Source organism: Rhincodon typus, chromosome 1 (genome assembly GCF_021869965.1).
Source record: "Rhincodon typus isolate 14 chromosome 1, sRhiTyp1.1, whole genome shotgun sequence".
NCBI classification, from domain to species: Eukaryota; Metazoa; Chordata; class Chondrichthyes; order Orectolobiformes; family Rhincodontidae; genus Rhincodon; species Rhincodon typus.
This window is the reverse complement of record NC_063332.1, coordinates 45,538,915-45,562,058: the sequence shown is the minus strand read 5'-3', so window position 1 is coordinate 45,562,058 and position 23,144 is coordinate 45,538,915. Positions and strand designations below refer to the sequence as shown.

General features: G+C 40.1%; 1 protein-coding gene across 1 annotated transcript in view; it reads left to right on the top strand.

The window, feature by feature from the left end:
* nol6 (nucleolar protein 6 (RNA-associated)) overlaps window positions 1-11,479 on the top strand; it is a 110,431-nt gene extending 98,952 nt beyond the window's left edge. Inside the window, exons 24-25 of the mRNA XM_048604782.1 lie at window positions 6,115-6,216; window positions 11,215-11,479. Of these exons, the coding sequence (XP_048460739.1) occupies window positions 6,115-6,216; window positions 11,215-11,364 (252 nt within the window). The 3' untranslated portion in view covers window positions 11,365-11,479. The remainder of the gene's footprint in view (window positions 1-6,114; window positions 6,217-11,214) is intronic.
* Window positions 11,480-23,144: the final 11,665 nt, after the last annotated feature.

Below are 23,144 nucleotides of genomic sequence, written 5' to 3'. Positions count from 1 at the left end.
GTACACTGTTGTCTCACCAATGCGCTGTATAATCTCCTTTTATGTTCTGTTTTCATAAAAAGGGTTAGCATCACATTAGGCCTTAATCATTTGCTATACGTGCATGCTAATCTTTTGCAACTCATGCACTGGCACATCTAGATATCTCTGCACTTTTAGAATCCCACAGTTCTTTTCCATTTCAGTAATACTCTGATGTTTCATCCTTCCTGCAAAGTCAACAACTTCACATTTTCCCTGTGTTGAGTATAATGAGAGGTTTTTGCCCATTCACTCAACCTACCTATATCTATCCGCAACTTCCTTCTGTCTTCTTCACAACATCCATTCCTGAATACTGAGGATTTATCTATCTTGTCATCTGCAAATTTAGCCACCACGCATTCACGCACCTCCTCTAAGTCATTGATATAAATTATAAAAGTTTGAGGCCCCAGCACAGACCCCTGCTAATCAAAGAGCCAATTATACAAGCTCTCTGATTTCTGTCAGCCAGCCATTTATTTAAGCATGCTGCTTTGTTATCTCTACACCATGAGGTTTTATTGTTTGCTTTGCCTCGGTGTGGCACTCTATCAAATGTCTTCTAGAAATCCAAGTATAATCTATCTACAAGCTCCACTTTGCTGCCTCCTTGTATATGCAGCATGTTACTCCTTCAAAGATCTACAATAAATTGGCTACACATGATTTCCCTTTGGTGAAATCACACACACTCTCCTGATGACCTTGAGTTTTTCCTCATTGCATAGTTGTAAACTCTTTGATCAGTTCTAATGCTTTTGGCACAAAAAATGTCAAGCTAACTGGCTCGGCTTCTGCCTTCCTATCTTTTTGTAAGGGGAGTCATATTTTCTACCTTCCAGTTTGATGGAACCTCTCCTGATCTAAGGAATTTTTAAACCAATACTTCATCTACCTCATTAAAAACCACTTTCAAGACCTTAGGATGAAGTCCATCTGGATTCGTAGTAGACTTATCAGCCTGCAGCTCCATCAGTTTACTTAGTACCACTTCACTCGTCATTGTGTAATTTTGTTGAGTTCCTCTTTCCCTTCCACCTCCTGACTTATAGCTATTATCAGAATGTTATTGACCATCCCTGATTACTGTTGAACTGAGTGGCTTGCTTGGCCATTTCAGAGGGCAGTTAAGAGTTAACCAAATCACTGTGGTTTAGAGTCACATATAGGGTAGACCTGGTAAAGGTAGCAGATTTCCTTCCCTGAAGGACATTAGTGAAGTGGATGTGCTTACAACAATTGATGATGGTTACATGGTCACCATTTTATTGGTTTTTACAATTCCATGTTTTCGTTGAACTCAAATTTTACCATCTGCAGTGTCTATAGTATACTAGCCTGGGCATTCTGGATTGCTAGTTAAGTGACATTGCCATTCAGTCACTGCCTCCGCATTTCCTTATAATCTACTATTAATTCACCATTCTCACTTTCACTCTTTACATGACCAATTTGCATGTTACTCGTTCCTTTCATATTTAAATACCTGTATAAACTCTGGCTTACTCCCATAATCTAATTTCTTCCTCCTGATTAATCTTTCAGTCATAGCTGTGACTTAATTCTGACCAATCATCTGACCTGCGACAAATCTTTGCGCAGTCAAATGCTTTTTCCTTAAAAACCAAAAGAACTGCAGTCGCTGTAAATCAGGAACAACAACGGAAGTTGATGGAAATGCTCAGCAGGTCTGGCAGCATCTGTGAAGAAAAAATCAGAGTTAACGTTTCAGGTCTGGTGACCTGAAACATTAACTCTGGTCTTTTCTTCACAGATGCTGCCAGACCTGCTGAGCTTTTCCAGCAACTTCTGTTTTATGTCGCTTTTTCCTTAAGTTTGATGCTATCCCTAACTTTTCTTAGTTAGTAACAAATGGTGATCCTCCCTTTAGAATTTTTATTAATAGTAAGTAAATATTTGCTATGTGTCACTATTGATCTATCGTTTGGCCTAGAATGCCAGGTCATTTCAGCTAACTCAGTTTTTATGCTGAAATAGTTGCCTTATTTAGATTTAAAATTCTAGCCTAAGATCCAATCTTCTCTCTTTCAACTGGATATAAATTTCAATCATATTGCTGTTGCTCTTCCTAGGGGTGCATTAACCCCGAAGTCATTAATTAATCCTGTCATATTACACTGTACCAAGTCCAATATAATCTGCTGTCTAGTTATGTACAAAGCATGCTGCTCTAAGAAACTATCTCAATAACATTCCATGAACTCCTTATCCAGGCTACTGCAACCAATCTGATTTTTCCAATTTATATATAAAATTCACTCACGATTATTGTAGTCCCTTAATCACAAATGCCCAAAATGTAATTTTGCTGCTGCCAGACTTTAATTTCAACCAATTGTGAAAACTAGTTTAAAAAGTGTATACTAACACCTAACATTGTCCCACCATTAAAAAAAGGGGAAGGAATAGAGCTGGAAATTAAAAGCCGGTCAATCTAACTTCAGTGAAGGGCAAGTTATTAGAAAGATATCTGAGGAACAGAATAAGCATTTTTGGAGAGACACAGATTAATTGGATAGTCAATGTGGATTTGTTGAGGGACAGTCAAATTTGACAAGTTTAATAAAATTTTTTGAGGGGGTAACCAGGAGTATTGAAGAAGGTAAAGCATTTGATATGATATACATGGATGTCCAGAAGGTTTTTAATAAAGCCCCTTGTGGCAGACTGGTTAAGAAAGTAAATGCACGTGGGATCCAAGGCAAAGTAGCACATAGGATTCAAAATTGGCTGAGAGGCAGGAAGCAGAGGGGTTTTTCTGTCACTGTTTTCAGTGGAGTTCTGCAGGTCTTGGTGCAGGGAGCCTTGCTGTTTGTGGTGTACATCAATGATTTGGACATGAAGATGGAGATTATGATCAAGACATTGCAAATGGCATGAAAATTGGTAGGGTAATAAATAGTGAGGTAATAGAGAGCTGTAAACTGCAGGAGGATCAGTGGACTAGTCAGGTGGGCAGACCAGTGGCAAATGGAATTTAACCCAGAAAAGTGAGATCATGCATGTGTGGATAGCTAACAGTGGAAGGGAGTACACTATGAAAGGTTGGACCCTGGAAAGTACTGAAGATAGTGGTGTGCGTATTCATAGAGCCCTAAAGGTAGCAGGACAGTTGGATACGTTGGTTAAGAAAGTATAAGAGATACTTGCCATTATTAATTGAGGCACAGAATAGGAGAGCAAGGAAGTTATGTTTGAACTGTACAAAATGCTGGTCCAACACCGGCACCGGCACAGCAAAGCCACAGTTGGAATACTGTGTGCACTTCTTGTCACCAACTATAAGGAAGTATGTGATAGCATTAGAGAGGATACAGAGGAGATTATCAAGATATGGCTGGGCTGGAGGGTCTGAGCTCTGAGGAAAGATCGGATAGGCTGGAGTTTTTTTTCTTGGAGCAGCAAAGGTTGAGAGGGGCCCTGCTCGAGGTGCATAAGATGGAGGGGTCTAAATAAACCCTATTTAGGAAGGCACTTTTTCCAAAATTAAAAGGGACTAAAAACAAAAACCAGCAGTCATGGAGTTAAGGTAAGAGGTAAGGTAGATGACATGAAACTTGGAAGCATTGTAAATGGTGAGGAGGACAGTGTAAAACTACAAAAGGACGCTGACAGATTGGAGGAAAGGACAGATAGGTGGCGGATGAAGTTCAATGCGATGAAGTGTGAGGTGATACATTTTGGTAGAAAAAAGCATGGAAAAACAATACAAAATAAAGGGCACGACTCTTAAAAGGTGTATAGAAACAGAGAGATTCGCGTATAAAAGATGGCAGTATAGGTAGAAGAAGCAGTTAATAAAATATACAGTATCCCAGGATTTATAATAGGGACATAAGAGTACAGGAGCAACGAGGTTACGCTGAAATTGTATAAGATACTAAAACAAAAATTGCTGGAAGGACTGAGCAGGCCAGGCAGTATCTGTGGAGAGAAAGTGGAATTAATGTTTTGGGTCCACTGACCCATCTTCATAACTCAGACCCTTTTTCTGATTTCCAACATGCAGAGTTCTTTCGGTTTTTCGTATAATATACTAGTTAGACTTAACTGGCATATTGTGTACTCTACTAGATACCACACTTTAGAAAGGATGTGATACATTGGAGAGAGTTGCAGGGATGAGAAACTTCAGTTATGAAGATTGCTTGGAGTAGTTGAGACTATTTGCCTTGGAGAAGGAAATCTAATAAGAGATTTTATTCGCGTTTTCAAAGTCCTGAGAGATTGGGCAGAGTAGATATGGAGAAACTGTTCCCATGCATAAAAGATCAAGATTGTGAGGGCACAGATGTAAAGTAATTTATAAAAGTAGCAAATGTGACGTGAGATAAAACATTTGGGTTTGGGTCTGGAATGCATTGCCTGGAAGTGTGAAGGTAGGTTCAATTCAAGATTAGATGATTATTTAAATACAAACAATGTTCAAGGTTATGGGGAAAAGGCAAAAGAGTGGACTAACTCATAATGTTTATTTAGAGAGCTGGTGCAAACATGATAGGCAGTTAGAACAGTTAACGTGTCAGTTTAATGATCTTTAATAGTGGATGCTTGTGCGATTTACAGCAAACATTTTTTTGGTTCTTCACCACCAATGCTTATCAACTTCTTTGGTATCTGTTATTGATGGCCTCGTTTTTGTCCTGGTTCTGCCCAACTCGAGTCGTTTTCTTTCTACTCTGTTCCCTTTTCATTCTTTCTGCCCCACTGATCTTTCACGCTTTTCTTTACCATTCCCCGTTTCACCTTCTGAAGCTCTTCAGTGTGGTTTTTATCCAAAAGATGAATTAAAAATGCAATTAGAACCTAGTTTAAGACTAATCTGAAAATACCAAAATAAGTCAGTGTACGTCAAATGAATATAGGCTGTTTGCAATATCAGTTATTGTGCTCCAATCTTAAAATTCTTCATGGTCGGCAGTGTTGTGCAAAATTTGAGAGAGGCTTGGGTCTTTGTCATAGTGCTCTGATTAGAGTTATGACTTTCTACAGGAACAGTAACTTAAAATACGCATAACTTGTCAGAGCTTGTTTGCCTGTCTGTTTGCCTCTTATGCAAGCAAAGAAATGTTTCAGAGCCACTTGGAACGCTGCTTGTAGGCCGATTGCTCAAGAGCTACCTGGCTAGTTTTGATCACTGTTGGCAGCAGTGCAACCGGTACCTGGCTTATAGATGAAGAACTTTCTCCACCTAAGTTTTTTTTTAATGTTACAGGTAGGTGGCTCTTTTGCAGTGCTTAATGTGAATCAAGACAGATTTGTCATTACGTTCTACTTTTGCAACAAAAATGAGGTGGCTATTCTCCGAAAGCTTGTGCTTTCAAATAAACCTGTTGGACTATAACCTGGTGTCATGTGATTTCTGACCAAAAGCATTAACCTTTCAGTAATTTACTTCATTTTTGAAGGACTTTGTGCACAAAATGGATGTCATGTAAAATAGCATTCACTTCACAAATGGTAAAATATTTTGGAATAAACTGTTTGGAGACGTAGTAAGCACTATAATTGTGCTTTAGACTTGCAAGAAAAGCTATTAATTCAATATTTTTGAGGCTGGGGATTGTGTGTATTTATTGTGTTTGAAGTATATCAGGCCATAGAATTGGAGATGTCTTTAGCTATTTTTAATTAATAAAGTATTATTGGTCCAAACCTCCATTGTTCTTGGAGAGAGTGTTTCACATTATGTAATATAAGGGCAAAAATCATTTCAAATTTATCCGTGGCAGTGATAAAATAAATATGAAGTAATATTTTGAGAGTGCACATCAATTTGATTGTGTGTATTTTTTTGCTTTCTCTCCTTCCCTACCCATTCAGAGTATTTGTACTAATTTATTAAACAGGCCCAGAGGAAACACTTGATGGCAATTTAGGCAGTTTAGCTTTTGAAACATTTTAATATCAATGGTTGTCCAAATGAATTTGTCTGTCTCAGTTACAGTATTTATCCTATAATTCTTTTTTAGTTTGGGCTTCGATTCTAGTGTCACTACTAAATAAACATTAATAAATATTTTCGTTGAGATAGTTATTGATTAATTGTAGTGATTACTTCTGTTACAGAGTGCCTTTGGAGAGTTTGCACTGTTTTTTCACGATACCTATGGTGGAAGTTTGATTGCTGTGCTTTGGAAACCCCAGGCATTTACACCTCAACCTTTTAAAGTATGTATGGGAAAATAATTTTGAATTGAAACTACTTTGAACAACATCATTGCATTGCTACAGTTCAGGTTCTATATTTATTAAAGTTTATTTTATAGGGTGCTAAATTTTATCAAGCTTTTAAGTATTAGTTATTAAGAACACATGCATATTTATTTATTAAGTTCTGTAGCTGGATCAGAATTTCCCATTGGAGTTGCTTTAGTAATTGGTACTGTGAGGAACATTTATTGGTAGCCTTCATTATGTATTGTTAAAGAAATGGAAGCAAAATTAACACCCCCACCATCAGTCATGTTCTTTCAAACATTTTGCTCATTTATATTAGGTTCTATTTAAAGCTGATGCTTGTTAATCTTTAGGTGCAAGTCAAATAAATCCCAGTAATATTTCATCCTTAATCCCTGTTGAATGTCGGTATTCCTGTCAAGCCTATACTGAAAAGGCTTTCTGGATCTTTACTGGTCAGACACCTCCCTGTAGTAATCAGCTTCATCCTGCAGTGTCTTCGCTGTCTCTCCCTACAATAGATGTTATCAACTGCACCCTCACTGATCATGTTAAGTTAAAAGCACCCTATCTCAATGACTTTGTTGATTGGCTCATGAACAAAATATTTTATAGAATTAACAGAACAGTTACAGCACAGGAGGAGGCCATTTAGTCCATTAAGTACCAGAATTCACCATATGCTCTCTCTGTCACTGAGTGGCAATCCCATCCACTTTAATTCTCTACCTTCTGAAGTGCCTCTTTTTTAATCGTATGGAGGCCAGAATTATTCTGAAGGAGGTCAAACCAAGATTTAGAAGGTCATTATGTTTTGGGACAATGTCTTTATTTGAAGGGTAGATGAAAGGTCATGTGACCAGTTCTTGAAGTTTTCTTGGCAGGAAGTCTGGATGGTTTGATTGTTGGAGATTAAAGGGGTACAGTTTTCTTTACTGGAAAGAAAGTGCAAGGTGTTACAGTTGAGGACAAGAAGTCTTTGTGCTAATAGTGGATACACTATGAGTTTCATATACAGTGAAATACCACAGTTGTGCTTTAAACTGTACATTTGATTCTAAGATAAAAGAGAGTTGCAGTCTCGAGAATTGCATCAAAGGTCAGTGTTTCACCATGTATTTCACATTGCCACAAAGATAGGCTTTGAAAGGGGAAGGTCTAAGATATCTCTGAAAACTCTCAGACATGGTTAGTCTGCCAGGATCCAGAGAGGGAGAGTAGCCAATGGCAGCAAGATGGTATGGGCTACTATACGGGAATATGGTAGGAGCTTGTTCTTGGATCAAAAAGTTCAAACTTAAAGGGAATTAAAATGCGTTTGAAAAATTTGTCTAGCTTGGGCGAGGGAAGAACTTTGGGAGTTGGGAATGGGAGGAATAAACGGTTGCTGTGAAAGATGGATTAAAAGTTTCTAGGCTGAGGAAGGGAAAGAACCAAACTAAACCTTTGAGCTAAAAGTCAACTTGATCTGGCTGTAGAAAAATTGTATGTTTACTTAACGAACAGTGTAAAAATACAAATGTGAACTGTGTTTTCAGTTGTTGTAAAAGGAAGAGAGGGAAGGTTCTGTTTTGTGGGTTAAAATTAAGTTGCCCACAAAATAAAGTGGTTAGTCAACAGTAATTTTAGTATTTTGTTACAGTTCAAGTCATAAAATCTTTTCAGCTATTAACTTTCCAAAAGAAATTCAAATGTCTGGTTATCAGTTTCTAAAGAGTTTATAACAACCAGTTTAACTAGATTACTTTTCTCTTCAGTTCTTTTCTTAAAAAAAAATCTCTGTGCTGTTTGTATTTTTATGGCTTTGCTGACTCACATTTCTGGTTTGCTTTGTCTATCAGTAAACTCAGATTCCTGTGTTTTGTTTTCCCTGTCCCCTAGTTATTTTCCAAGCAGCAGCTGATCACCTTATTTTCCAACTAAAGTTTATTACTGTACATCTACCTGAATTGATGTTCGTTGCCATTTATACATCCTTTTATCATGTTCATTCTTGTTCTGTGTATTAACTGCACCTCCCAATTTGGTGTCATCCACAAATATTGAAATGACACATTGGATTCTCAAGTCGAAATCATTTGTGTAAATGGTGAATAACAGTGTCTCAACGCTGATCTTTGTGGGACACTATTTTCATCCATTTGCTATTCCGAGTAATTGTCTTTAACTTACTCTGTCTTCTTTTGAAACAAGCTCACCAACAATTCTGCTTGACATCTGATTGCATTTGCTTTTGGCTTACTCCTGAATCCACCATTCTGTATCTAATTGAAGGCATTTTGGAAATTCACATTTGTTACTTCTACCAATTTACCCTATCTACTCAGTATTTTACTTCTTAAAGAATTCGCTAAGATTGGCAAGCATGGGCTTCCCTTTTGGAATTTGTGTTGATGGCTCCTCGGTATACTTTCAGTTTTGAGATGCTTTTCTTTACATTTTGAATAGTAAAATTCTAATATGTTCACTACCATTTCCATTAATTCATTTGGTCTGTAATTCCTTAGTTTTGTTCTGCCTTCCTTTGTATTTGGAAAAGCTATTTAATCTGAAATTAACAGTAGTGTCTTTGAAACATTATTGACAGTGATCTGGTTTTCAACCTGTTGCATACTGTGTCATGGAAATAAGGAACAGGAAAAAAGCAATTTTGTCGCAGCATTTTTGTGAAAATTGATGTAAAGATATCCTGATGACTTTAAATATTTTATCCAATATTTCTGTTGATTACAACACTTTCTTTTGTTAGCATAGATGTTCAACCTTTTGGTTAAGAAATGCAAACATATAAATTAGGATCAGAAGTAGGATGTTTGGCCCCTCTTGCCTGCATTCAATAGGGCCATACTTGATCTAATTGTGGCCTCAATTCACATTCCTGCCTACCCCTGATAAGTATCTTGTTCTTTCCGGTTGGTTGCTACAATTTATGTCACCGTTTGTCTTCCAAAACTCATTCTCGCTATCCTTAGTTTGTTCTGTCAGAATCCTACTCCATTCTTTTGTTTCCTTGAACCTTTTAGAGTGTTTTTAATTAGTTTGTAGTTTCACATAAGCTGTTTATTGAACTTTAGGTCTTGCTATACTTCCCTTAAAAAAAAAAGGAATATACACCCTATCAACAACAACTTATTAGATCACCTGAACAAAAAAAGTCAGAGGTGTGCTCTAAGTATTGTAACGGAGGAAAGTGAGGTAGAGGGATGTATTCTAGAGCTCGGAGCTGAGCCACTGATGGCATAACCACCAATGTTGCAGGAATTATAATTAAGAATGCACAAGAGGCCATCATTGGAGCTTGGATGGTTGTGGCACTGGAGGAGATTAGAGATAGGAGGGGAGCCTTTGAAGGATTCAAAAACAAGGATGAGAAATTTAAAATCAAGACGTTACTTGACCAGCAGCCAAAGCTGGTCAGCAAGAATAGGTTTGATAAGGGAATGGGACTAGCTGTGAGTTAAGTCACTGGGTAGCAGAGCTTTGGTTACATCAAGTTTGTTGGGTTGAGTCTGGCAGTCTGGACAGCAATAGTCCAGTGCAGATGGAACAAAGGCATGAGCAAGGTTTTTAGCAGAAGATGAACTGAAAAAGGGTGAAGTTAGGTTATGCTACATAGATGGTTAAAAAGTAATTTTAGTAATGGCATGAATATTGCTGATGTTGCAAACAGACTAGCTTAATGTCAGAATGTTGACGGGGAGTGGGGTAGAATGGGTAGCTAGGTTGTGCAGTTTGTAGCAGGAAGCTCCTAGTATTTAATTAGAGGAAATCTCTGTCATCCAGTGCTGGATGTTGGATAAGCAGTCTGATAATTTGGTGACATTGGAGGACTTGGTAATGGTGGTGGTGTAGTAGAGCTGGGGTATTCTCAAAGTCCGTGTGCAGACTATTGCTGTGCTTCTGGATAATGTAATAAAGGGGCAGCATGACAGGTCAAGCCTGGGCCTCCCTACTTTCTCACTCCAAAATCGGAAAACACCTTAGGTTTTTGTTAGCGCTTTGCTGCGGATCTGTAGCCGTTGGCAAATTCTTCCTCACTGTCTCTCTGGCTCTCTCTTTGACACACCTGGGATGTTCCAGATAGTTTCCCATAATTCCACCTGAATAATTTTAACCCCTTATGAAGAAAAGTGTTAATATGTTGTCTCCTTCAAGAAACTAAAAGGGCCCACACTTTATTTGGTTAAATAAACAGGGAACTTGGAATTACAATGATTTATGTCTATTCTACCAACTTCTTACCAGGGATTTACATTTTTTTGTCATTAAAAATTTCATTCCCCAAAAAAATTTCATTCCCCAAACTACGATTTCTACTACTATTCCTGCAGTGTGTATCTGGTGATTTTTTGGATCAATATGTTGAAGAACCAACTAGAGAACAGGCCATCCTAGACTAGATAACATGTAATGAGAAAGGAATAATTGCCAACTGAACTGTGCCGAAGCCCTTTGGAATAGTGTAAATAAAGGAAATATTTCAGCAATGACTCAGATCTCCGAGAAACCTATAAAATTCTGACAGGACCAGATAGGGTAAACACAGGAATAATTTCTGATAACTGGGGAGTCCAGAACTAGAGTTCACAGTTTAAGGCCATGGTAGGTGATTTAGGACTGAGATGAGGAGAAATTTCTTCACCCAGAAAGTGGTGTGGAATTACCTGCCACAGAAAGCAGTTGAGGCTAAAAGGGCATTGAATGTTTTCAAGGAGTAGTTCTTAGTGTTAAAGAGATCAGGGGGTATAGGGGGTAGAAAGCAGGAATAGGGTGTTGACTTGGAAGATCAGCCATAATCACATTGAATGGCCTATTTCTCCTATTTTCTGTGTTTTCATGTAACTAAAACAGATACTAATGATATCAAACATTGTCATAGCTTTCAGAAAAATTTGATTTCGTGAGTACTAGCCAGTTTTCCACCTGTTTTTGTATAATTTTAACATTTGATGATGAAATCTCATTATAACAGTTCTTTTCCTGTTACAGACTTCCCACATAAATGCAAAAATGTTGGAAACGAAAGGAAATCCACTTCAACTGGTCCCTAATGTGGAAGCAATAATGGAAGATTTTGAAGTTCTTGGAGCTGGTTTAGTGAAGTCTGTCGAAGCACTGACTGAGAAATGGAAAATCTAGGGCCATGAATTGATTCAGATTTGTTTGGGTCTTTACTCTCGAAGTAGTGAGAATGTAGTAAAATAATTATTCTAACTTACCTTACTGGAAAATAATAAAAGTTTATACATGTTCATTTATTAGTTTAACATCAATTCTTGTGTCTTGTATTAAGTGGACTAAGTTCTTCAGTGACACCTTGACAAGCTACCTTGTTTCCAACGGAATATTTGGCAAAACACTCTGACTTGTTTCAAAATAGTAGTAATAGTGCAGCTTAAAACAGAAAATGCTGGATAGATACAGACTGTTAACAACATTGGGATGGCATAGATATATGATTGAAATCCCATCTCGGTTGAATAACATGGCAAGATTGTGAACACTGGTCACTTTGTGAAGCTGAGCCATAGAGAAGTACCTGGGGAGTGGTATTTCTGGTAGGACCTGAAGGCTGTGGGATTGGTCTTTCTGATCCTTAACTGGAGGAAATTTGTGAGTGACCTTGATGTTTGATAAGCAGCATCACAATTTTCTGACTAGACTTGCCTCCGTGTAAAAGGTCAAATGCACATTTTGCTCTGGGGAGATTGATTGGACTTAACCGTGGAAGCTGAGAGTTCTGTAGCAGATTTGTTAGAGTCCCATTTGGGTTCTCTGGGAATTCATCCCAACTTTAAAAGTTCTCGAGTCCTCACCGACACTCCGTGGCTCTTTCATGCCTACTCATGGCCCACTGGCATCTCCAAACCACCATACAGCAGACTAAAAGCTGTAGCAATGGTTTCATGTTTTCTCAGTCTACTCTTTCAGCTCGATTTTGACAGACAGGGTATGGGGCATGATATCTAATTGGAAACCAGGGTACTCGTTAACTCCCATTACTAAGACTATCAATAATATAATAATGAAGTGCACATTAAGATAAGGATAAGAATTGAGGAAACTTCAGTATTGCCTGAAGATATTTCAAACTATCTCCCTGACAAGGTCACACATATCTATTGTTGTCATGTGTTGTGCATTTTATTACTTTCCAACCTAGAAAAGACAGATGCAAGACATTCTGGTGGATGCCTGGAGAACCTGATGATGACACTATGTTTACTGGTGACCTAGTTTGTAAAAGACAGGCAACAGGTGCAAAGGTAAATGCTGCTAGACAGCTGAGAAACTAATTTTGTAAACTTCTGAATTCAGTTCTGCCTCTTTACATCAATCTCTCTGGTTAGATAAATACATTCATTGTCTGAGCAACTTTTTAGCTACTATTTCTAACATATTAATCATTGAAAATAACAGGATGAGAGGTGGTTATTTGTTCCATTGTGTCCATGCTAGCTGAAAGAAAAGGCTTTCCAACCTAATGCTATTTTTCAAACTTTGCTTGGAAGACTTGTAAGTTATGGCACTTCAAGTGCATTATTTAATGTGGATAAAGGCCGGTTTTATCACCCTTTCAGACCTCCTCCAACTTCTGTGGTTTCTGCACTGCTGTTTACCATCATTCTACTTTCACTAATTGAAAAACACATTGGGATTTGTATAACTTTGAGATTATAAGCAGCGGTCTAGTAAATAGCGCCCTAACTATTTGCTCACCTTGTAAATTTGACCTGGAAATAGAATCCATTGAAGCAATTCTGACTGATATCCTGATCAGATCATTGTTCACTAAGAATAGTGCAAACTTTCAAAAAAGCCACAGGCAACCACATTTGGATCCAAAAAATGCCCAATTTACCAAAAAAATTACTTTGGAAGGCTAAGTAGCCCAAAAACATGAACTAGTTAAGCAAGCATGCTGCTCAGCTACTATGCAGTGGTGATGCAAATGTTATTTTCAACTAATAGGAAGTTGTTGTCAGTCCAAAAGCTGTTTGGCCTTCCACAAATTGAGCACTCTTGTGTATGAATTTCAGTGCCAGTGTGATGCCAGATACCTAGGCTGTAGGTCCGAGCAATTGACTAATCAAATCCAGCAGCATGCTCCTCCACTGTTGATGATGGGCAGAATGCAGACTGTAATAAATTAGCCTTCCAAAGAGCAAAACAAAACATTCTGTATTCGTTGTGATTCTATGATTAAGCAACATTTGCTGAAGAATCCAGAATGCATTTTTAACTACACCAACAGTTAATTTAGGGTAATCAGTTGCACTTTTAACGTGGCTCATTTACACTTACTAGAAGAAACATACTTTTTTAAACCGGGTCCTGTTCTATGCAAACAAAAGGAACATGTTCAAGTATTACGCTTTTTTAAATTACCCGCAAGTTAGGGAAATTATGGGTGAAATTTTTGTAAGGGTCTGTCTGATGTGGGCTGTGGTAAGATGTGTGGCAGATTCTGGTGATGAGTGCGGTGATGCCCATCTGGACGTCAGGATCACTTTGCTCCATGCTTTATGCTTTTCACAAGGGACATGGCGAGATTCTTGCTAGGCAGTAGCAAGATGCCAGTTGCTGGTGTTTAATGCTTGTTAAATACCTTGTCAACTCCACAGCTTGTCTCATTAATATTCACAGTCCCAACTTACCAAATGAGCTGGATGTCTGGAAAAACTTGACAAGGAAACCAGCTTGTGTACCTGGCTTGTGTCCCAACAGCCTTCATCTTGAATGTTGGTCATTAACTGCTGAGGACGCCAACCGTTATGTACTCATCTACCTGCAGTGGCATCTGGAATCTGCCAATCCACTGCGACCCTCTATAGAACAAAGGGCTGATGGCTTGATTTTGCTCCTAGGAGTCTGCTCTGCCACTCCATTTGATCATAACTGATCTGATAATCCTCCACTTCACTTTCCTACCTTTTCCCTACAACCCTCAAGTCTTTTACTGATTAAAAATCCATCTGTCTCAGCCTAGAATATACTTAATGACCCAGCTCCATCAGGCCTCTACAGCGAAGAATTTCACAGATTCACTACCATCTGAGAGAAGAAATTCCTCACTTTATCTCTCCTGACCATATGGCATTGTGGGTCAACCTACAGCCCGTGGATTGCAGTGGTTCATGAAGGCAGCTTGCTACCACTTTCTCGAGGGCGTCTAGGGATGGGCAATAAATGCTGGCCCAACCACATCCCTCAAATGAATATTAAAGACCCCATCTCTGTCTTGAAAATGTGACCCTGTATCCTGAGTTTGTGCTGTGATCCTTGACTCTCCTTTAAGGAGAAATAAACTTTCTGCAGCTACCCTGTTAAGTCCCCAAAGAATCTTGCATGTTTCAATAAAGTTTAATCTAAATTCTGATGTCCAACCTACTCAACTTCTCTTCATAAGGCAGTCTTTTCATACCTGGTATCCATCTAGTGAACCTTCTCTGCACTGCCTCCAATATCAATAGCCCAAAACTCTTCACAGTATTCAAGTTGTGGACTGACCAGTGCCTTGTATAGTGTTAGCAAAACATCTATACTCCAATACTCGATTTCCTTTCAAATAAATTTCATTTGCCTTCCCTATTACCTGCTGAACTTGGATACTAGATTTTTCGAGATTTGTGCACAAAGACCCCCAATTCCCTCTGTTCCATAGCTTCCTCCAGTCTTTTTCCATTTAAACAATTTTCATCTTTTTTTCTTCCGGTCAAAGTGCATCACCTTCTGTTTTTCCACATTATATTCCAGCCACCAAATTTTTGTATGCTACCTTAACCTGTCTATATTCATCTGACTCTGTATCATCCTCCCCACTTGCCTTCCCACCTATGTTTGTGTTATCTGTAAACCTGGCTATAGTAGAGACATTGCCTTATCAAAGTTATTAATATCCAGTTGTAGATAATTGTGGCCTCAACACTGATCTCCTGGCAACTATAATGAGTGGAGCAAAAACAGAAATTGCTAGAAAAGCTCAGCAGGAATTTAAAGATCAGTTCTGAGGAAGGGTCACTTGATTCGAAACATTAACTCTGATTTCTCTTCACAGATGCTGCCAGACCTGCTGAGCTTTTCCAGCAATTTCAGTTTTTGTTCCTGATTTACAGCATCCGCAGTTCTTTTGGTTTTTATAATGAGTGGAAGTGCTAACCTGAAAATGCCCCCTTAATGCAACTCTGGCTAACTAACGCAAAACAATCGTCTGTATTACCTCCAAAACAATAGCTTAATGTGCAGTACCTTATCAAGCACCTTCTGAAAATCCAAATACACTACATCTACTGCTGCTCCTTAAATATCTTACTTGTTACTTCCTTGATGAATTTGTCAAGAATGATTTCCTGTACATGAAGCCATCCTGATGCTGCTTGACTATATTGATAATTTCTAAATGCTCTGTTATTCCATCCTTTATAATAGTCTCTAATGTTTTCCAAATCACAGATGTTAAGCTACAAGTCTGTAGTTATCTTGTAACTATAGTTACCAAAGAAAGCACCTGCAGTTAAATACTGCAGCCCAGTAGCTCTGACCTCCATAGACATTAAATGCTTTGTGGGGCTGGTCATGGGCCACATCAACACCAGCCTTCCATCTTGCCTCGATTCCCTGCAGTTTGCCTATTGACGTATCAGATCCACAGCAGACACTATTTCCCTAGCCCTGCACCCATCCCTGGGAACATCTAGACAACAAGGATACCTATGTCAGTCTCCTACTCATCGACTACAGCTCTGCCTTCAACACCATTATCTCCCCCAGACTGATCTCAAAACTCCCAGACTGATCTCAAAACTCTGAGACTTGGGTCTCGGCACCACACTCTGCAACGATCCTCAGCTTCCTGATGCACAAACTGCAATCAGTGAAGACAGACCACCTCCATGATAATCCTCAGCACTGGTGCCCCGCAACGATGCATTCTCAGGCCCCTACTGTACTCCCTGTACACCCATGGCTGTGTAACCAAATTCTGAACAAATGCCATCTACAAGTTTGCTGACGACACTACTGTGGTAGGAAGGATATCAAACAAAGATGAGTCAGAATACAGAAAGATACAGGGCTTGGTGATGTGATGCAATGATAACAGCCTCAATGTCAGCAAAACAAAAGAATGGATCATTGACTTCAGAAAGAAAGGAGGAGAACGTGTCCCCATCTATATTAACGGACTGAGGTTGAGAGAGTTGAGAGCATCAAGTTCCTCGGAGTGACAATAACTGACGACCTGTCCTGGACTTCAGACGCAAGTGTGATGGTCAAGACAGAACAACAACGCCTCTTCATCTTCAGGCGGCTCAGGAAATTTGGCACGTCCATAAGGACCCTCACCAATGTTTACAGATGCACCATTGAAAGCTTACTATCTAGGTCCATAACAGCCTGGTATAGCAACTGCTCTGCCCAGGACTGTAAGAAACTACAGAAGGTTGTGTGCACAGCCCAAACCATCATGGAAGCCAACCTCCCATCCACAGACTCCATTTACACTTGTCGCTGCTGAGGAAAGGCTGCCAATATCATCGAAGATCCCTCCCACCCTGCTAATGCTCCCCAACAACCTCTTCTGTCATGCAGAGAATACAGAAGCTTGTACACACACACCAACAGGTTCTTCCCTGCCATTATTAGTCTGATGAATGGACTCTCTAACTTCAAAAAAAATTGATCTTGTTAATGTTAATCTTGCTTCATGCATCTCCTGTGCAGTGTAACCTGTATGCCTCACTCTCTCTAAGCACCCTATGATCTATATGTCCTTGTTTGTTATGATGTGCTTGTACTGCTCGCAAGCAAAGCTTTTCACTGAATTTAGGTACATGTGACCACAACAAATCAGATCAGATGAAATCAAATCAAACCGATTTTCGTTACCTTCCCTTTGTAAATAAAGGTATTATATTGTCATTGTTCTAATCCTCTGAAAAACTTCCCAAGAATCTTGGAAAGTTGCTACCACTACATCCACTATCTCTGTAGCTACTTCCTTTAATATCCTAGGATGTGCCCCAATAGATGTGCAGAACTTATTTTAGCCCCTTAGTTTCCCTAGCACATTTTCTTTAATAATACATTGCATTTATTTCCTCTCCTCTTTTTGTCCCTTATTATTTGATAATTTTGGAATGCTGCTAGACCATCATTGCACCTCCCTGATACATTGCCAGGTTTATGTACCTAGCAGGGCATAATGCTTTGGAAATTACTGCAGATCCTGGAATCTATACAGAAAACATAAATGTTTGAAATCACAGCAGGTCAGGGCAGCATCTGTAGACAGAGAGCAAGCTAATGTTTCGTGTCGAAATGACTCTTTACCAGAGCTGAAATGAAGTGTGGTGGGGACAGGATTTATGCAGTAGTTGGGGGGGAGCGGGAGGTGGATGGTGGATGTTGGAGTGCTGGAGGAGAAAGGATGTTGATAGTTCACTTTAAGTGATTGGAATGTGAGAAAGAAAGAACAATGGTGTGTCTAACTGCCAGCCTGGAAAGATCAGACAGTCCCACTGGAGTGGGGAGGGGAGAGAGGGTGACAGAGAATGTAACAAGTAAAGCTTAAAAAAGGGAAGAACTGGAGGTGAGTTCACAACCTGAAGGTATTGAACTCAATATTAAGTCCAGAAGGTTTAAAGTGCCTAATCTGAGGATGAGATATTAGTCTTCCAGTTTGCGCTGTGATTCTCTGGGGCATTACAGCACGCTGAGGACAGACAAGTGGGTAAGTGAGCAGGATATTGTGTTAAAATGACTAGCTATGGGAAGGTTGGGGTCATGCTTGTGGACAGACTGGAGATGTTCTGTAAAGCAGTCATTCAGTCTGCGTTTGGTTTCTCCAACGTAGAATAGGCCACATTGGGTGCAGCAAATGCAAACAACTAGATTGGAGGAGGCACAGGTAAAATGCTGCTTCACCTGGAAAGACCATCCTTGGATGGTGAGCAGGGAAGAGGTGTAGGATCAAGTGTTGCACCTTCTGAGGTTGCATGGGAAGGTGTTGTGGGAAGAGGGCATTGTGTTGGTGGCTATCGAGGAATGGACAAGGTGTCCCAGATGAAATGGTCCATGCAAAATGCAGATGGCATAGGCGAAGGAACTGGGAGAATGGGATGGAATCCTTACAGGACATGGGGTGGGAAGAGCTGTAGTGAAGGTAACAATGGGAGTCAGTGAGTTTGTATAGATGACAGTGGACAGTTTATTCCCTGAAATGGAGACAGAAAGGTCAACAAAAGGAAGGGAAGTGTTGGAGATGGACAATGTGGAAGTTATAGAGGAGTTGAAATTGGAGGCAAAATTAATATTTTTTTCAAGGTCCAGGTGGGAGCATGAAACAGCACCGAAACAGTTGTCAATGTACTGAGAAAAGAGTTGTGGGATGGGGCCAGTGTAGGAGTGAAACAGTATTGTTCCATATAGCCCATTAAAAGGCAGGCATAACTGGGTTCACATTTCGATCATTTATATTAGGATTGTTTACATAGATTAGGATTATTTACATTAGAAAGATGGAGGTTGAGGGGGGACCTGATTGAGGTCTACAAAACCATGAGAGGTATAGACAGGGTGGATAGCAAGAAGCTTTTTCCCAGAGTGGGGGACTCAATTACTAGGGGTCACAATTTCAAGGTGAGAGGGGAAAAGTTTAAGGGAGATAAACATATGAATGATAATGGAATAGTTCAGGTTAGATGGGCTTCAGATTGGTTTCACAGGTCGGCGCAACATCGAGGGCCGAAGGGCCTGTACTGCGCTGTAATGTTCTATGTTCTATGTTGAGATATGCGTGGAAAGTTCTTTACGCAGAGGGTGGTGGGGGCCTGGAACGTGTTGCCAGCGGAGGTGATAGAGGCGGGCACGATAGCGTCATTTAAGATGTATCTAGACAGATACATGAACGGGCAGGGAGCAGAGGGATACAGATCCTTGGAAAATAGGCGACAGGTTTAGATAGAGGATCTGGATTGGCGCAGGCTTGGAGGGCCGAAGGGCCCGTTCCTGTGTTGTAATTTTCTTTGTTCTTTGTTCTAATATGTACTATCCGCACCCTTTCTCACCCAGCGCTCCATCCACCTCCCCACTATTGTATAAATGCTGTCCCCTCCACACTTCAAATCAGCGCTGATGAAGAGTCATCTAGACTCAACGTTAGCTTGCTCTCACTCCACATATGCTGCCTGACTCGCTGTGATCTCCAACATTTTTTGTTTTCACTGCAGCAGTGACACTTTGCATACATGATCAGGACCCAGTTTTCAGTACGGACCAGGCTATGTCTCAGCATTGTTTCTTGCTGTCTTAGCGCTTGCTCATTTTGTACCTACCTGCATACTCGCATTGTTCATGCCTTGCCTAGCCATACCTGTCAGCACATGGTAGTTCTGCCAGAGCCAAAGACTGTTATCGCTGCTGTTGTAAAAGGTTTTTTAGGGTAGGTGCACAGGTTGCTTGTCTTCTTTGTCAGTATTAGAATGTCATGGGGGAGGCAGAAGAGAAAATCTTGTTGTATGGCACACTGAGACACTAATGGAGCAGCTACAGTGCGTGCCAGCAGCCTGCAAGCCAAACACTTTGCATGTGTATTCCACCAAAATTACATGGCCAAAACTGTTGGGAGCTAGTCCTTATTCTGTTTAAGGGGCTGTCGATGTCTGTCAGAAGCCTGTATTTCAGGCACTAGTGTAGTTTGCACACAATCATTTGGCTCTGTTTGGGATTCTCAAGTCCAGAGATCTGCCCCAGTATACGGTATTCAGTGGTCAGTCCTGTAGAACCAGCACAAGCTGTCAGAAGAATTGCATATCATTAGTCTGGGAATTGCGAACACACTCAGTCAGGGATGAGGCCAGTCGTGTCTAAGGGCTGATCGTCTGAGTCAGCCATGGGTCAGGGGTGATTACAGTCCTGGGTTTCCATCCATCGATACTTCTGAAGGTTTTAGGGCGATGAGGGTGAATGGTTTGGGGCTATGGGATATCTATGGTAGAAGGGTTAGGGAATCGAGGACGGGGCAGAAAAGCAGAGGCACTTATAATTGAGAGGATGAGGACAGTGATGGGCACTTCCCAGTCAAATGGGAGGAATTTGGAACAGCATAAGAGGGTGTGTTAAGCCATGTGGTTGGGATGGGTGGAGGGGGTGTTATTGACTGTAACGAATACAGTGACCTCCATAGGTAAAGGGTCAAGGAGCAAGGTGGGTGTCAGAAAGGGTGTAATGCTGAGGTTCAGGGGCAAGGATGCTGTGTACAAAGTTCAACATGGTGGCCCTCCATATTGGGAGGAAAGTGTCAAAATGGATTGTTGGGATGGTGCGAGTAATAGGGGACATAGGAAGGGGTAACTGGTGACTAAGGGCTAGATTGGTGTTAAGGGTGTCCAGTGCAATCTGCATTCCCAGGAGAAGTGCTAGTAGAGAATGGCTAGAATTGCACCCACGGTGGGTGGAGTAAATGTCAGTTTGACAGCCAAAAACGCAGCGTCCCCATGTTTGCCAGACACCGGCACATTGTAGCGACCAAAACCTGAAGCTGCTGTTTGCAAAGAGCAGCTATGATGGATTTGTAATCATTGTAGAGATGATTTCATGTACATTCGATATGACAGTACTCCAGAGTCAGATGTTAGTCAAAGGCAATTAGTGCTGACTTAGGGGGAGTTCAGACAGAACATAGCTAGGGAGAGGTAAAGCTTGTGCACAGTTGGTTAAACAGCAACCAGGGTAAGAGAATGGATTTGCATGTGGGAGGGGCTGTCAGCCATGTCAGTAATGTGTTGTGAGAGCATGGCTTTGGGTTTGGAGATGCTGTGCCGTGATGTTGTTGGCGATGGGCAGCACCAGATTGCCAACACTTGTCTGGGAGCATGGCAGCCTTTCAAAGATGGCGGGGCTCAAGGGAAGCCAATATTTGGATTGTTGTAGCAGGTGTGCATTGAGATGGGAGGAAATCAGATGAGAGAGGTGCCATAGTTAGTTAATGTGGTGTGTTTAGTAAGATCAGGCAGAGGATCGTTACTAGGCTCCACGGCAACAAACCTCCAAAAAATTCTACACAACTTGAACTTGGCTAGAAAAAATATTAAGTTTCAGCCCTTTCTTCGTCTTTGCTTTCTCCATGGCAACATTTCAACCATCTGTATCAACATGCAAACCGATCAGTACCCTTTTCTCCTGTGGTAAATTGTGATCATTTGAAATTTGAAATAATATTTCTTCAATTCTCCTTGAATTCTTTTACCAAGTACTATAGTTTACAACCTCTTGGCAGTTGACCTGTCTGCCTATATAGTTTTCTGCCTGGATAGGTCTTGCCTAGACACTCGATTTAAGAGGATAAGATATAGGAGCAGATTTAGGCCATTCGGCCCATTGAGTCTGTTCCACCATTTGATAACGGCTGATATATTTCTCAATCCTATTTTCCTGCTTTCTCCCGGTAACCTTGATCTCCTCACTAATCATGACCTACCTATCTCTGTCTTAAATACACTCAATGACTTGGCCTTCCACAGCCTTCTGAGGGAATGAGTTCCACAGATTCACCATTCTCTGGCTGAAGAAATTCCTCGTCTCAGTTCTAAAGGCTCATCCCTTCACTGTGAGGCTGTGCCCTCGGGTTGTAGTCTCTCCTATTTATGCTTTTCCTGATTTAATTTCCATCATTAAATCTCTTTGCCAGTCTCCTGCTCCTTCTCTGTTTGGCTCAATTTTTTTAATTTACACTTCTCCAAAGCATCTTGAGATATTTCTATGTAAAAGATTTTTTATAAATAAATTGAAGTTTCGAAGAGCAGTCACATTGGATTTGAAAAGTTAACTCTGTTCCTGTTTTCTCAGATGCTGCCAGACGTGCAGAGTTTCTCCAGAACTTTCAGATGTCCAGCATCTGCAGTACTTTGTTTTTGTTTTATAAATCCATATCGTGGTACTCAGGCACAAATGAGGCTGAAATCTGCAAAAAATAAGTGGGCTTAAACTGAATACAAGTTTTCCTTCTACTTTCAGTTGTCAGTATTAAAATGTTCAGCTTGTCTTAGTCAATGACACATACTCTGAGTATGAAACCAGCACATAACCTAGGCTTGCCATTGTTTAGTACAGTACTAAGTGAGTGCTCAAGTTTTGGGGGTGGTGTCTCTATAGTTCTAATGTATGTAAAAGGACCATGCAACTCAACAATAACAATTATATTGAAACACCGCTTCTAATGTAATCAAACGTTATGAAATGCTTTATTGGAGTGTTATAAAATAAAGTAGAATTTGAAGCCAAATTGATTAAGGTGATACTAGTGCAAATGACAAAAAGCTCAATCAAACTCAAATGATTTTAGCAGGATTTTAAAGGTGGAGGGAGAGATGGAAAGTATTAGGATGGGAAATCCAGAACTTAACACCTTAGACTATATTGAAGTGATTAAAATCAGAAATACTCAAAAAACTAGAATTAGAGCAGCACAGATAACTCTGAAGTTTGTGGGTCTGAAGAATATCACAGCAATATGAACAAGGCCATGGAGGAATTTGAAAACAACATTTGAAAAGTATGAGAACTTCAAAATCGAGAGATTGTTGATCCTTGCTGACCCAGATGATGGGTGAACGGGATGATGTAAATTAGAACATGGGCTATAGATTTGGATTGCCTCTAGTGTATGGAGGGTAGAATGTAGGAAACCTGCCATAACTTCATACATTCTAAGGAGTAAGTGGCCTTTCTATTCTTTCTGCCAAAATGTACCTTCTACAGTCTTAAACTAAGGCCCCATTTGTCTGGTTAGGTGGACAGAAATTAGCAATATTCCAAGATCATTGAGTCATCTTGCCCAATATTTCTGTCTTAACTGAAAAAGCTGAACAATGAGATCAATTAGTAACTCAAACTATTTGCTGTTTGTGGAACCTCATGCC